This window comes from Fringilla coelebs, assembly GCF_963513975.1.
Source record: "Fringilla coelebs genome assembly, chromosome: 5".
Classification (NCBI taxonomy): domain Eukaryota; kingdom Metazoa; phylum Chordata; class Aves; order Passeriformes; family Fringillidae; genus Fringilla; species Fringilla coelebs.
Window position 1 is genome coordinate 6,660,361 of NC_140033.1, and position 16,064 is coordinate 6,676,424.

The 16,064-nt window shown below is 42.8% G+C and overlaps 1 protein-coding gene across 1 annotated transcript in view; it reads left to right on the forward strand.

Annotated features, from left to right (window-relative positions):
* The window catches only part of CAMK1D (calcium/calmodulin dependent protein kinase ID), a gene marked incomplete at its 5' end in the record, with an annotated part of 208,691 nt that overhangs the window by 157,657 nt on the left and 34,970 nt on the right, over positions 1-16,064 (forward strand). The window contains 1 exon segment of the mRNA XM_084206841.1: positions 13,398-13,536. Within this exon segment, the coding sequence (XP_084062967.1) occupies positions 13,398-13,536 (139 nt within the window).

Genomic DNA, 16,064 nt, shown 5'->3' on the forward strand with positions numbered 1-16,064 from the left:
ACATCTCCATGGTCTGGACTAAAACAGACACCAGCAAGGCAATAATTGAAGAATTATTAAAATAAACCCTGGAGCACATTTGTGTTATGTAGGACGTTCTGGAAACCTTCTTTTCTGTGAGCTTTGCTCCTAATAGATCTTTTAACAAATACTTGCCTTCCCAGAAGGTTGGAGTTTATCTCCTTCTAAAGGCAGCAAATTCAGCTATTTCACAGACTAAAAGCAGTAAATCTGTGCCTGTGGTACCTGGTTTTAGTGCCAGGCAGCCAACACAGGCTGAGCCAGCACAGGGTGTTGGCAGGATCTCCCTTTCTGCCCTCTCCATGCCCAGATGGTTTCCCTCATGATTTCCCAGCATTTTTGGAGGCTGTTCTCTCTGCTGGCCAGGTTTGCCTGTGTTTCATTTGCTGCTGGTGGCCCCTCATTCCTCCCTTCTCTCCTGGGGATGCCATGGACAGCATTTCCTTGAGGAGCTCTCATCCCATGGCAGCTGAAGAGCAGAAATCACATGAGCCATCCTGCTTCACATGCCTGAATTCTGAGGGGTTTTTTTGAGAGTACCGAGAATTAGGACCAGATGCCTTTTCTTTTTTTTTTTTTTTTTTTGGTAAAGAAACTGCCTCTTTTGTACATCATAAATCTTCCCTCAAGGCCGTGAGAGAATATCTGTGCTGCCCACCCTCCAGCCAAAGCACAATAAATCACAGGTCCTGCTGGTCCCTGCTGTGCCTTATCTGTGCAAAGGGCTCAGCTTGGAAATGAGCTGTTGTTACTGGGAGAGGGCAGCTGGCCATCTGCAGATAAACATGCAGCTTTGGTAGCCTGTGCTGTTCCTGGCCCCTCAGCAATGCACAAGCAGCATCATGAGCCCACTCCCAGGCTTTGTGCATGGAGGGAGCTGGGGAGGAGTGGGTGATGTGGAAAATTGGGGTTCACACGTGGGTGAGAGCCCCAGGTGGGACACATCGAGCAGAGCTCGGCAGTCGTGGGTTGCAGGGGGTTGGAGCAGTGGGATTCAGACCTGTGTGTTTGCCACAAAATGCTTCTGACAGGTTTGGTTTGGCTCTGTGTGAGGCTCATCCTCACTTACCATGGCCTGTGCCTGCTGTCCCCCTTTAGAGGGGACTGGGCAGGAGATGAATCCATTTATGTACAGTCCTCAGGTTTCCAAATTCACTACTTGTTTCTGCTGTTCTTTCAGTGTGCCCTCTTGAAACTGAATTTACTGGCTAAACATATAGTATTGCTCTTAACAGTCATGTAAGTTTTATTTAGCTGAAATTGCATCCAAGCTGTAAGAAATTAGATTGATGTGTCTCCACACCAGTCAAAATTGCAGAAATTCACTCTTCATTTTGGAAAACAAGAATATCTTCATTGAATAGCAGTGAGATAAACTCACAAGATGAAGCAGAGTGATCAAATGATGTTGAGAAGTGAGCAATTGGAAACTGTATGTTCTGTTTAGTTATATTTGATTCAATTCTGAAATACAGGTACCTAGTTCTGGTCAATATCCTGTCCAGGAACAGCTCATTCATTATTGATGAATTATGTAAGTAGAGGTACTTGACATGGTAATTTAACATTCCAAATGGAGAACTGGAAATGGGCATCACTCAGCTTCTAGTTAGCTCTTCTCAATGGATACAACATTTTCAGAGAGAAACTTCAGATGGAAGCAAAAAGAATGAATCTACCAAGACCTAAATAGAGTGGAGTTTCTCTAATACAGCTAAAGAGTCTGCAGGCAGTGTTGAAAGTATTCCAGTGGCAGAACATCCAAAATTATCACTGGAAAAAAACCTCAGTGTAATTAGTCAGTGTGTGTAATTAGCTGCTGGACAAAGCAGACAAGGGATTAGTGGTATCTTCTAAGTCAAGCCTGTCTACCCTGCTAAATGATAGTCTTTTGTCCAGCCAGGAGCAATGGATCAGAGGCAAAAATTGTGCTGTCTTTGTTTTGTCTGGGGTCAGATTAGATTATCATAAAGGCTTTAAAATCTATGAATCTGTCATATTTGATTTAAGTGAATGAATCAAAAAACTCCCTTAATGTAGGTATGCACATTCAGACCTGAGCTGAGTGAATAATTTGATAATTAATTTGATGAGTGCAAACATAAGAACGTGAGAGCAGTTTTATTGGGTCATACCAAAGATTCATCTGTTCCAGGATGGCTCTTCAGATGACAAAGGCTTTTGTCTTAAATCCACCACCTGCTAATTCCATTAGCCCCCCCATTTCTTATCTGTGGTGTGAAATAATTCTTTATATTCACACTCCACCCTTCTCATTAATGGTGTAGTGGTGGACTTGGCAGTGCTGGGTTAATGGTCAGACTTGGTGATCTTAGAGGTCTTTTCCAGCCTAAACAATTCCATCTTTCTGTGGATCTATGATTCTGTAGAGTGTTCTCCTCTGCCATCTCTTTTCTTTCTAAAACACATTTCTCTCTGTTCACAGAGAGGCTCTCTGGTCCTGTTTGCTTTTCTCCTCTGTGCTTCCCCAAGTTTCATTACGGTTTTGGCCAAAACATCTTTCCATAAAGATCATCAAGGTGGGGTTTGTCCAAATGGACATTTCTGCTCCTCACACCCTAGACATGCTCCCCTCCTTGTGCTGGCTGGAGGAGAGGAGTGTGGTGGCTCCCACACAGGTGCTTATTTCTAGACTTGCAAAATTTGGTGAGATGAACTTTGTCAAAAGTACTGAAAGTGGGAATCTGCCATGAATGTTTAGGGGGACAAATTATTTTCTGTTTTGCACTCATTTTTCTCCCAAACCTTCTGCTTGATTTTTCGTGGCCACAGAGTATTTCAGGGAATTGTCCTATGTATTTCCTGATATTTTTAAAAATTGTGTATTTTAAAATAGTGCATATAGAATAAAATGGGTTTTTCCTTGTACTTGAGATACTTGTGCATTTCTTAAGAAACACTTCATTATAAGCAATTAGAATTGTGAAGTTTCTTTATCAATTCTCTGCACTCAAAAATTGGAGAGCATAATAATGACATTTTACATATATATATAGTTGTTGCAACAGTTTGCTAAAACAAGATACCAATATAACTTACACTTAAGTTGGTCTGTTTGGTTTTAATATTTAGCTCGCAATTTATTGTTTCTACAAACTGCTTGGAAAGTTGGTATTTGCAACAATATATCTTGACCAGTTGGCAGCATTTCTCCTTTTTTTTTTTTTTTTTTTTTTTTGGTTCAAAATAAATCTTCCAAAGTTGTATTTCTCTAGGACAAAGGGATGGTTCAATGTTGTACATCCTACAGATAAGCTGAAAAAAGATTAGAATTTATGTGAGATACAGGGGATATAAGGATCTTCAAAGCTCTTTCTGCACTGAGACAGGTATTAGTCAATGCTGTCTTTACCTTGGCTATTTCTCTTATGACATCTGCCTGCAAACTTACTTCTGAGAAAGCAAGTGGAAAACAAGTCAGTCTCAGAAAAAGGAATATTCACACCAGCCCAATTTTCTGTTAAGTGTATTTCACTGAAAATCTGGGCTGTTTAAGCTCCAGCTGAGAGTGACTTTATTGCATTTCCTGTGCTCCTTTCTGTTATTTATTAGAATTCTCAGTGCTGCATTCACCTTATATTTCAAAATTGTTTACTATATATTGTGTAATTTACAGTATCCATTTTCAGTTGCATCAGTTTTAATTATTTTTAGGCCTGTTCTTCCTAGTTAATGTTGGCAGGACATGCAGGTTGGTTTCCATTGGAAAACAAGTGAAAAGGAAAATAAACCAAACCTATTAGTGCTGAAACATGATCTAGTTTTAAATTGTTGTCAGGTGAGGAATCTCCTCCAGATTTTAACTGTCCATTTATTTTATGGAGAAAAAGAGAAATAAGACAGCAGTTAGGAATTACATTGTTCCAACCTTCAGATACTGGAAAATGTATTTTGAGCAGTGGTTTGTCTACAGAGCTCTACTTCTCTGTTTCCTAGAAGCAAAGTGAAAAAGATGGAGGCAACAAGATCACATATATATATATGTACTCACACACATGCACATACATATACATACATATATATATCTATATTTATATATATATACTCACACATATATATATATGTACACACACACAACGAGCAAGAGTAAGCTGATTTGCTGATCCCACAGAAGGAATTGAATAGACCAGTGATCAATTCCTTCTTTTAAAACTATGCTTTTGAGATATTTAATACATTCTGTGCATTTTTAAACAATATTTTTTAAGATGCTGGTTTTCCTCTGGTGAGTACATTGTTTGCAGGGATGTGGTGATATCAAACTGATACAGATAAAAGTCACCACTCTGAGCTGCAGCTTTACCTTTCCATTAATGCAGAGCCATGAAGATAAACAGGCTGAAGTGCCAGCCTCTGTCACAGAATCATGGAACAGTTTGGGTTGGAAGGGAGCTCAAGATCCCCCAGCCCAACCCTCCTGCACTGAGCAGGGGCAGCTTCAACTGCACCAGGCTGCTCAGAGCCTTGTCCAGTGTGACCTTGGATGTCCCCAGGGATGGGACATCCACCACCAGTCTGGGAACCTGTGCCAGCGTTTCACCACCTCCACAGGTCCTTTTTCAAATGACAAGGAGCTCACTTGAGTGTGATCCACTTGCAGGTCCCCCATCTCCTCCATGCACCACTGCCTGGGGGAATGAGCAAATGGCAAATGGGCTGCTGGCATTTAAAGGGCTGTCATAAGCTGTCACTCAGAACAATGTAATCATAAAAGACTTAAAAACCTGATGTCCTTTGTCATTTGGTTGCCTTTGGTTCAGTCACACCTTTTACAGCTGATAGGACATGGGGAAATTTTGAATATAATATGTAATCTTTGAATATGGAATAAAATTTTGCATAAAACAAGACAGAATTGACCTTGAAGAATCATGGACCTTTAAGATCTCTGCAGTAGGGATTCTGTGAAGGAAAGTGCTGTCTCCAAAGATTTTAACTGCCAAACTGTATTACATCCCTGAGCAGAGCTTTCCAGAGTCTTGCCCCAGTGGAAACAGAGGTCTGTTCTCCAAGGCACAAGCTCACTACAGCTGCTCAGCAAATGGCACATGAAACTTTTAATGTAGGAGGAAAATCAGTTAGTTTGCCCAGTTTGGTTCAGAAAAATGGCCACAGCATTTTTGTCCAATTGTTTCCCAAACAGCCCCTCGGGGTGGGGAGAAGCCCTTTGGAACAGCCATGACCAAAGGGCTGAAAAACCAGAATAAATCCTGTGGCAATGTCGCCTTGCATTTTCTCTATACCACCTGGAAGGAGGCTGTAATGAGGTGGGATCTCTTCTCCCAGGAAGCTGTTGATAGGACAAGACGAAATGGCCTCATGTTGCACCAGGGAAGGTTTGGGTTGGATATGAGCAACATTTTCTTGGCTCAAAGATTGGCAAGCACTGGAACAGTGAAGTGGTGGAGTTGCCATCCTAGAAAGTGTTCAAAAAGGGAGTTGCTGTAGCCCTTCAGGATATATTTTAGTGGGTATGGTGGTGTTTGGTCAAAGGTTGATGCTCTTGAAGTTCTTTTCCAGCCTGAATGATTCTGTCATTGAATAGCACTATCAAAGGAGAGGGGGATAACTTCTATCCATCCCTCCCTGCCATATGCACACACCTGTATTCTAGACAAATAAGCCAAAAACTAATCCTGTGTCCTTTCTTTGGTGGCTTGGAGCATATATTTAGGTTGCCAGCAGATGTAAAGCTGGGTGATTTAAAGATGCAATAAGGAGGAAAGTCCTCGCCTTTTTCAAGCTGTATATTTTATGATGTGCTGCAAATGAGAAAGCCAGGGCAGTTTTCTGACATATTTACTGAATAAAGCAAATCTCTGTAGGCCATAGAGTAATTCTGTAGCAATATCTGTCCCTGCCTGATTAACACTCTAGATTATTGGTACAAGGGGAATTTTCATCACGCACTTCTATTTGCAAGAGGTCAGACTAAATAATCATAATGTTCCTTTCTGGGTCTAAAATCTATTAATCTGTTTACTCATTTTCCTTTTATGTGTTGCTTCATTTGAACAATGACAGGGGGGTGGCCAATTTCTCCTTCCTTTTGAACACCACATTGGCCAGGTTTGCTTTCTGGTTCTCATGCATTTTTCACAATGCAGAGGAAGTTTAAAGTCAAACAGAAAAGCCCTCCATTAAAAACAAAATACATTTTAAGAACTGAATTATTTGTCTTAATAAGAATTCCTTCATTAGAGAAATGTAATACTCAAAGGCAGAACTTGTCAGCAATAGCCCCTTCAGTCTTTCTTATCTCCCCTCACACTTCAGCTTCATGCTGAGTTCTGGGCTGTTTCTGATTTATATTGTAGGAAACTGTGAATGTGTAACTTCTGATAGATAAGCTGCTCACAATTATAGGGTAATGCTCATATTTCACTTACTTTTCATACTGTCCTGGGAGGCCTCCTGCTCCAATTTCTGGAACCACTCCTCTTTTTGTTTAGCATCCCTTTGTGCAAGTTTAAACAGCATTAGTGAGTCCCTAGGGATGTGTCTGCCTTTGCAGGGTGGTTCTTCTAACCCAGCATGAGGTATGGTGTTTTGGTGACTTGTCCAGTGGAGAATGGATCATGACTTGGACTGCATGGAAGCATCAGGTGCACTTAACACCCTTCTGGAGGGAAAATCCAACAAGCTCTGAATAGCTTTGCTTGGGTTCTTCATGTAAATCCACCGCTGATGAGTTCATCAATAAGACTCCTGATAAAAAGCAATTAAACTGTCAAGCAGTAAATGATCCAGAGCAATTCCAGCCTGTAGTACAAAAGAGGAAGAAAAGCATCAGTGTTTTGCCAAAAGGCAAAGAAGCCCAAGTGATATTTCAAAAGGTGTTATTTTTCAAGCTCCTAAAACAGGCAGAGAGGTTCCTACACGTGGTAACAGTGGGGCATGCAGGGGTGAAGAAACGAGAGGATTTATCTGTAAACACAGACAGTCCCACCAAGAGAAAGAAAGGGTAACATGAATACATTAATATGAACTAGCTTATTTTTAATCCCAGTGCTTATTTATCCTTTTATTCATCTATTTATTCACCTGAAGTCTGACATATGTGGGGATGTCCCCCACCAGGCAGCCCTGCTGAGGTGACAGTCTGGCAGGTGTCTGCAGAGTGACCTGCAGTGTGCAGGTTTCACTCTGCTGGCAAAAACACCAGAAATTCAGAGAGACGGGCTCTTGTTTTCTGTTTATGAGTTATGGGGCCTTAAATTACAAGGGACTTTTTGTTTGGTTCTCATTTTTCATCAAAGTACTGCTTTGAAATGTTGCACCTTCTGCTTTCCTGATGGTGCTGCAGAGGAATAGGATGCTTTGGAAAAAGTTTGATAATGCCCTTTACCTGCAGCAAGGGCTGTATTCTTTTTATTTGCCAGTTTGGTTCTCTCCTGATAAACTGATGGTGAAATGGGTTAATGTAAAGGGAAGGTGTAATAGTAATGTGTTTAAATGCAATTGCAATGTGTTTAAATAGTAATGTGTTTATGTGTTTAAAAAAAGCCTGGATGTGGCAGTCAGTGCCATGGTTTAGTTGAGGTGTTGGGGCATAAGTTGAACTCGACCTTGAAGATCCTGAAGGTCTCTTCCAACCTAGTAATTCTGTAAATTCTGGGAATTCTGGGAATTCTATAATGCTGAAATGTTTCCTCATCTCTCACAAGTTACATCTCCAAATTAGAAATTTCCCAAATATGGAAGCTGTAGTGTCAAGGACTGACACCAATCCTCGAACAGAGCCTGAGTATTTATTAGGACACTGTTAGAGTGACCTCTCCTTTGCCTCTAATGAGCATTGCAAGGTCTGTCAGGGTCCTTTTTTACTGTCTGAGCAGGGAGTTCAGCCAACAGTGTACACACAGAGAGCCAGTTAACAAAGTAGCTTGTCTATGTACAAAACCATTGGTATTTTCAAAGTTTTTGAAACCTGTCCTAAACTGAGCCACTCAATGTGGCAACTTTTGCTGGAGGTTTAGATCTGCATTTAAACATCAAACTGGGAAGAAGCAAACCCCCCAAATCCAGTCAGGAAAATAACAGATTATAAATATAACTGTAGGAATTTATTACAAACTCCATCACCAGCCTAGGTCCTCTTAAATATTTGTATCATCTGCATGATCAACACCTGAAATCTCCTTAATGAAACACTAGGTCTGGAAGCTTTTATCTCAGGAAACCCTGGAAACAGAGTGCAATCTGTGTTTCCCCAGTGGAATTGCAGATAATGTCTCTTTTATTATATGGTCAAATTGTGTTCTCCTGTCCTTCCTCAAACTGGGTGTTAATGGAATTACATCCTGGCCTGTACCAGCAACAGTGGCCAGCAGGACCAGGGCAGTGACTGCCTCCCTCCCCATAAATCCTATTTCCTTTCACCTCAAATGTTTGTTCTCTCCTTTTTCATGTGGCTAGTCAGTAATGTGTACTTAAGGCATGTAGCCTCAGGTAAAAGATGTAGTAGGAGTTAAAGGATTCATATTTATGGCTGAGCTTGGTTGTATCTTTTTCATTCTAAATGAAATTATTCTTCTGGTCATTGTTTTGAAATAGTTTCCTGTTGCTGGAAGCAGGCAAGGCATATTCTGGGGTGTCCATATGCCATGGGGACACTTGGCTCAGCTCCTTCTCCAGGTTCTGGGCTTTTCCCAAGCTGCTTGGAGAACCAGGGAAAAGCCAGAGCTCAGTGGCTGAGCAAGGACCAAGGGCTGGAGCCAGACATGTTCCCAGCAGGCACATCCATACAGAAGAGGCAGTTGTGGCTGCTTTGCTGAGTTTTGCCCAACTCTGAGGCCCTGGGCAGGGCTGATGCTGCCCTGGATCACAGCATGACACTTGAGCTGCTCCAGAGTTAAATGCTTTTCAAGTACCTGAACTTGGCTGGTTGTCCTTTGACTTTTTCTTTGCTGGGAACCAAGATTGAAATCATAAGGGGGGAAAGGTTCCTTTTGCTGTTGTTTGTGTATCCAGCTCCATGAGCCAGTGCCAGCTGCAAGACAGGAGCAGTCCTCTAATTTCCACTAATGAGAAATCCCTCCTACCCTCTCTTTCTGGACAGAAAATTCTGTCTTAAATTCCTTTAAAACAAAGACCTAATTCTGCTCTTACTGCCTGCAGTTTCAATTCTGCCTCAAAATTGCCATAGAGAGGGCAAAGCTGAATGGTGCCATTAAAAAGAAAATAATTATTCCAGAGTATTAAAGACTGGAACAAACTGCAGCAGCACTTTGTGAGTGCCCAGGTCAGCTCAGAACAGATGCCAAGTCCCATCTCAGCAGGGCAGAAGGGTTTGGGATCAAGAGCAGCCAACAGGCCACATCTCCACCATGAGTTTAAAGCTCAGATGCTCTCCCACAGCTGCCTTTGCTGGTTTGTGGGGTGGTTTCTTCATCCCTCGGGGTCACCAGTTGTGACAGTGCTCACAGGGGTCCCAGGATGAGGGAAGAGAGGAGAATCTTGACTCCATGTTTCAGAAGGCTGATTTATTATTTTATGATATATATTATATTAAAACTATACAAAAGAATAGAAGAAAGGATTTCATCAGAGGCCTGGCTAAGAATAGAAAAGGAATGATAAAAAAAGCTTATGTCTCAGAGAGTCTGAGCCAGCTGACTGATTGGCCATTAATTAGAAACAACCACATGAGACCAATCCCAGATCCACCTGTGGCATTCCACAGCAGCAGATAATCATTGTTTACATTGCCTTCCTGAGACGTCTCAGCTTCTCAGGAGGAAAAATCCAGAGGAAAAGATTGTTCATAAAACAAGTCAGTGGCAGGTTTGCTCCTGTCACAGCACTGACTTATGTCAGTCCTTGGGCGCCGTGCAGGGAGCAGCATTCCCAGTGACCATAACCCAGTTGGGTTCACCCTGTCTTGGAGGAGAAAAGCCATAAGGACATGAGCTCCATGTGGAGCTGGGTGCTGAGCTCCATGTGGAGCTGGGTGCTGAGCTGAAGAGCATCCCAGGGATGTGGAGCTCAGCCAGGAATCTTGCCACACCAGGGAGACTCCAGAGTGCAATCCTGTAATGCACCATAGCAGAGCCACCACACCAATAAATAGGAGCACGAGAGCCTTGGCTCTCTGCATGGACTGGGGATGCTGTCAGCATCTCAATAAACAAAGGCCTGCAAATGTGAGGGCTGCTCCTCCTGAGTGCTTGGGTTAAGCTCTGGTTTGCAGTGCATCGTTTAAGAGGTTGCAAATATTTTCTCTGTGTTGAAATAAAATTATAAGCAGATTGAGCCCGGGTAGAGTAGATCCACTGGACTAAATCTGACTAAGAAAAGCCTTCAGTTAAAGAATGAGGCTTAAGGGGGGGCAGGGAGTGAGCTGGCACGGAGGGAAATTCTGTCAGTTTAGTGAAAAGTATTCTGTGGAAATATATTCTACAAAAATCAAAGGAGTTTCCTCATGCAGGAAAGCAGGTGATGTAAATTGGTATCTACTAAAGCAGTCCATTGCTTGAGTGCAACAAAAGTAACCGTATGAAACTGCAAAACAGCACACGCTGCATTTTCATGGGGAAATGTGCTGTATTCTGGGATATTAATTACTGTGTGGGCTCAATTTTCAGTGCAATCAATCCACAGGAAACAAAGGGACTGCAAGGGAAATATAAAAAGACAGCCAGCTAATAGGAGCCACATTCAATAAAATTGTATCTGCCTTCAGTGAACAGCGAGGGTGAGGTGTGTCTGCTCTCCCTTGGCACAGGATGGGCTGGGCAAGAGGGGCTTGGAGCAACACCCTGTACATTTGCACAAATGTATGTATAAATACATATATGTGAGAAATACAACCCCTGTTTTGAGAAACTAGGAAAGAATTAGAGGATTTCATTCAGGCTGCTGGTGGACCCCAGACCCTGGGTGAACTTCACCTTTCCTGCAGTTTCAATATAAGTGCCAGTATGTTGGTAAGCTGTTTGGCTTTTTTTGCCGAGCACTTAATAGAAGGATTATCTGGTTTCTTTCTTTTAAGGTTTCCAGGGTTGCTTTTCATTTTCTAAGCTGAATGTGTTCATTTTTAGTGGTAGCATTCTCTCCCATTCAGGCTCCAAACTTCCCTAGGAAGTGACTTCATGTTATTATTCAAGCAGATTATTGCCTGGAGTGGCTGAATTACCTAGTGTTTGTGTAATGGCAAGCTCTCAGTCCATATGCATTTAATGACTGTAATCATTTGTTATTTTCCCTTTATTAGGTTTGTTTTTAAAGAAAGTTTTACTGTGGTATTTATGATATGCTAAGTGGTGCAACTTGCTGAAGAAACATTTCGCATACATTTTATTTTTTAATAGGTTTTGCTAAAATGGAAATCTTTTATTTACCCTAGTAGGGCAGTTTTTTGCTGACAGTTTTATTATTTCAATTACTCAGACATTTCTTTCCTCTTTTGTTTCTTTAGATACTCCTCCAGGGAGTTTTAATGTGCCATTCTTTATTTAAAATTGGGTTCAGAACGTGTTATTTCTAGCAAGGCAGGGAAAAAGTGCAGTACAGCAGACATTAAATAGTGGGATGTCAAGGTTTTATTTTCTTTCCTCTTTGAGTTGTGGAATCCTTTCCTCATTTGTGTCATCTGGTGATGAATTGCACTGATAATCTGTGTTCCTCATCAATAACTGTCTCTTACCAGGGCCAGGCAGAGGCTGTGCTCTGCCTAAAGAGGTTATGGCTGCAGATAAATGAGCATACATGTGTGAGTAAGGAGGGGACCTCTGAGAGCATTTAAAATTGTCAAAGGTGCAGGCTACTTTAATAAAATAGTGTTCAATAGGTAGTGGCAGCAACTCCTGAATGCATTTCATTTGCTGGTGGGGAAAGAATGGGACCATTCCTCCAGGGCAAAGCCTTGGTCAGTGGTGTGACAAGTGAACCCCAAGGGATCATGGAAGGAGGAGCTTTACAGCCTGAGTGGGCCAGCACCAGCAGATGGAACTGCCTTTGCAAAGTTCCCTGGGGTGGGACAGCAGGGAAAGCAGGGTCTGCTCCCCTGGGCTGTGATTGTGATTCCCTCTGCAAGTGCCAGAGAGTCTTTGACCACTCCCTGATGCGTGATGGGTTTTCCATTATAGCCTGACCAGTCCTTGGAGAAAATCAAGCTCAATTTGTAGAACCATAGGATGAGCTGAGTTGGAAGGGACCCATCAGGATCACTGAGTCCAGCTGGCCCTGCACAGGACACCCCAGTCACACCCTGTGCCTCAGAGCACTGTCCTTATGATTTTGAACTCTGTCACCCCCGTGCTGTGACCACTGCCCTGGGGAGCCTGTTCCAGTGCCCAACCACCCTCTGGTGAACCTTCTTCTGATGTGCAACTTAAACCTGCCCTGACTGAGCTCCAGGCCATTCCCTTGGGTCCTGACACGGGGCACCAGAGAAGTGACCAGTGCCTGTCCCTCCACTGCCCCTCATGAGGTTGTTGAGGTCTCCCCTCCAGATTGACCAGACCAAGTCACCTCAGCCCCTACACATAAGGCTTCCCTTCCAGACCCTTCCCCATCCTCGTGGCCTCCTTGGGATGGTGGAGGAGCCCCAGAGCTGCAGGCAGATCTGCTCTGGCTGCCTGTGTCTAGTTGTCTTGGTTTAGAAAGACAGGTGCCTGTTAAAGGAGACAGGAGCCTCCCCTGAAATGGAGAATGCAAACCCTCCCCACCCCTCCGAATTGGTATGAATAAGGGTCTCTCAGGCAAAAAACATGGGAGCAGGAAATAACAGTTCTTTAATAGGGAAAGGAAAAAAATATAAAAGAAGAAAATAAAATATAACAATGCAATACACCAGAACAACACTGACAGAGTCAGAACACAACCTGACACTCTGTGGGTCAGGGTGTTGGTAGCAGTCCAGTTGGAAAGGGGCTGCAGTCCTCCTGGAGTGTCAGGCGTGGTTCTGCTGGAGCAGGGGGGTCCTGTAGGAAAGGGGTGTATTCTTCCTCCACAGATCCGTGGAAGTAGAAGCAGCTGCTGCTCCTCTGGGGAGTCCAGTGGAGAAGAGCTGTGTGGTGTGTCAGAACCTCCAGATTATATCTGGGTAGGAATGCTTGGCTCCTCCCTCTGGGCAGAGCATCTCACAATGGGATGTTATAGTTCTTATCAGTCATGGGGTGACATTCAATAGCCCCTTATCAGCAGATGCCCCTGTTGATTATGATCACTCAGGAAGAGAGATAAGGAGCATTGCCCACTTGACAGCAGACAACTGTCACACAGATGGCAATAGAATACATCTTGCCTTGCAATCTGGAGCACTAGTGCATGGCCCTGACCATCCTTTACTGATGCAGAAAGGGCGTGACAAAGCACATCCTCACTCTTGTGCTTCCCGTTGTGTTCTGCAGGGTGTCTGGGGGAGAGCTCTTTGACCGCATTGTGGAGAAGGGCTTCTACACGGAGAAGGACGCCAGCACGCTGATCCGGCAGGTCCTGGACGCTGTGTACTACCTGCACCGCATGGGCATCGTGCACAGGGACCTCAAGGTACAGCCACAGCCCCACCCTGGGCCCTGGGCAGCGTCAGTGGGGGCTGTGCAATTGTGTGAGCCCAACAAACACGTGGAGTTTGCTCGTTGGGAAGAACAAACAACGGAGGTTGTGTAACAGTGTGTGCCCCAGGATTTGCCATTCCACTAAGGCTGTACCATAGGAGAGATGCTCCAAAGCCTCCTGGAAACCTTCCCCCCCAAGGATCCCCCTGATGGGGACACCCCTAAAAAGTTCTGTGCCAGTATTGAGAGATGAACGGGACTTTTGGTTTTTTCAGTCTTCAGGTCGCTGTTTGTTTTTCTTTTATCAGAAGTTCAGCACACCGTCTACATCTCAGATATAGCGTACAAAGAAAAGGCACCAAAAGTCACAGGACACACAGGTTCAAGGTCTTTTAAAGCTATTTTCCCCAATTAACTCTTAGAACCTATTTTATTTCTATCTTTCTACCAATAACTAATTATTTGTCTGTTCATGCAACATCTGAATTGCAGTTCTTTCTCACCAATCACTCTGTGCCACCAACACTGCAGAAAATGGAGTAGATGGAGAACAAGAAGGAGCTCAGACAATGACCAAAATCCTCCATCTTGTCTTCTATCTGCCTCTGTACTAAAACCCCAAAACTCTACATTTTTCACCCTGTGATAAACTACACTACTATCTATTTCACACACTCATCGATTCCAATCCATCCCAAAGTCTTGAAGCTTTCTCCATGGACGAAGGTTGAAAGCAGTGCTCTCCTGGGGATCAGGACTTTTCAGGACAGGCAGAGAAATGTTCCCTGTGCCCTGGGTCCCAGCACCCATGGAATTGGTTTCAATGAGGACTCTGCAGTCAGGGCAGTTAGAGTGGGAGCTTTGCACTTATGATGTGAGGAAAGGCCATTAATTCCCAAAATGTTACATGAAGGCAGAAACCCCGTTATTGTGTTTGCAGGGAATGCCCTGATGAAGGCAGGAATGATGAATCTGACTCTATGCTCTCAGAAGGCTAATTTATTATTTTATGATGCTATATTATATTAAAGAATACTAAACTAAACTGTACCAAAGAATACAGAAAGGATACTTACAGAAGGCTATAAAGATAATAATGAAAACTCCTGACTCTTTTCAGAGTCCCAACACAGCTTGGCCCCAATTGGCCAATGAGCAAAAACAACTCACAGCAGAATCCACTGAAACAATCACCTGTGGGTGAACAATCTCCAAACACATTCCACATGAGCACAACACAGGAGAGGCAAATGAGATAAGAATTGTTTTCTTTTTCTCTGAGGCTTCTCAGCTTCCCAGGAGAAAAATCCTGGGCAAAGGGATTTTTCCAGAGAATGTGAATGCCACACCCCATCTCAGCTGAGGCATGTTCACTGCTATAAAGATTTTTGCAGGTTTGCTGTGCTAGGTTTACTTTTACTTAATAGTAACTGGTAACAATAGTGGGGGAAAGTTGAGTGATTTCCTATCATTTGGAGCAGTGTTTTTGTTAACAGCAAGGGTTCTTCTAAGGACCATTGTGTGCCAATGTGATATTTAGATGATTTTCCTTTCAGCTGCACCATATTGTCATATCTAAGCTTTTCAGGTAAAAAAAATTCCCTAAATGTTGTTGTTTTATTGTTTTCTTCCAGTATCTTAAGTGCCATTAAGGCAAGCAGAAAGGCTTGGATTTGATAGCACTCTAGTGTTTTAAGTAATAAATTAGCAGAAGATACTAGAAAAATATACAAATTTCAAAAGAGAACTGTGGGTTCAGCTCCTGAGCTGGTTAATTCTGCCAAAGTTTACTGCCAGAAAGGAAGACTTCAGTGATGGAAATAACACCTCTGGCTGTATTTTGGAGGGATGCTCCAAACAGGAGTTTCCTTGGATGTTGAGGCAGAGCTTGTATTTTCCCCCTGTAAAGAGAGTGGAATTTGGCTACATGTTATGAGCCTTATATAAGCCTTATAAAAAGGTTTAATGAACACTAATAGAGTCAAGAGGCACTGCAGTCCAGTCCAGACAGTCCCAAAGAATGGGTTTCCTGTAAGGAGGCACTGGTTAGGCTTCCCTCTTCTACAGTCTCCACATCTTGCCCTCAGCTCCTGTTCATTTCCTGCCCTTCTGCTGAAGTACATAGAAACATTCTCATCTTTATAAGAGCTCCACAGAATTCCAGTATGGAAGTGCTGTATTTTAACATGACCATCTTGCTCCCAAATTCAACTTTTAGTAAATAACTTCAGGCTTCTTTCTGCCACCAGCATTTTTGGAGTGAGGTCCAAGACCTCTTAATTCAGATATTCCATTGTACAAGGTCTTGGTATTCTTGTATTTATAATCTAAAGCAGGTTATAGCTCTCATTTTTAAAAATAATCTTATTTTAAAGTTCCTGTAATAAAATATGGGGTCTGGGGATTCGGGAATTAAATTCATGTAAAAATTATTTTCAGAGATTATGTAAGACCAAGCTGAATTTAGATCAAACCAACCTTCTCCAGTAGTATTTTGCAGCAAAGAGAAGCTCTTTTTCT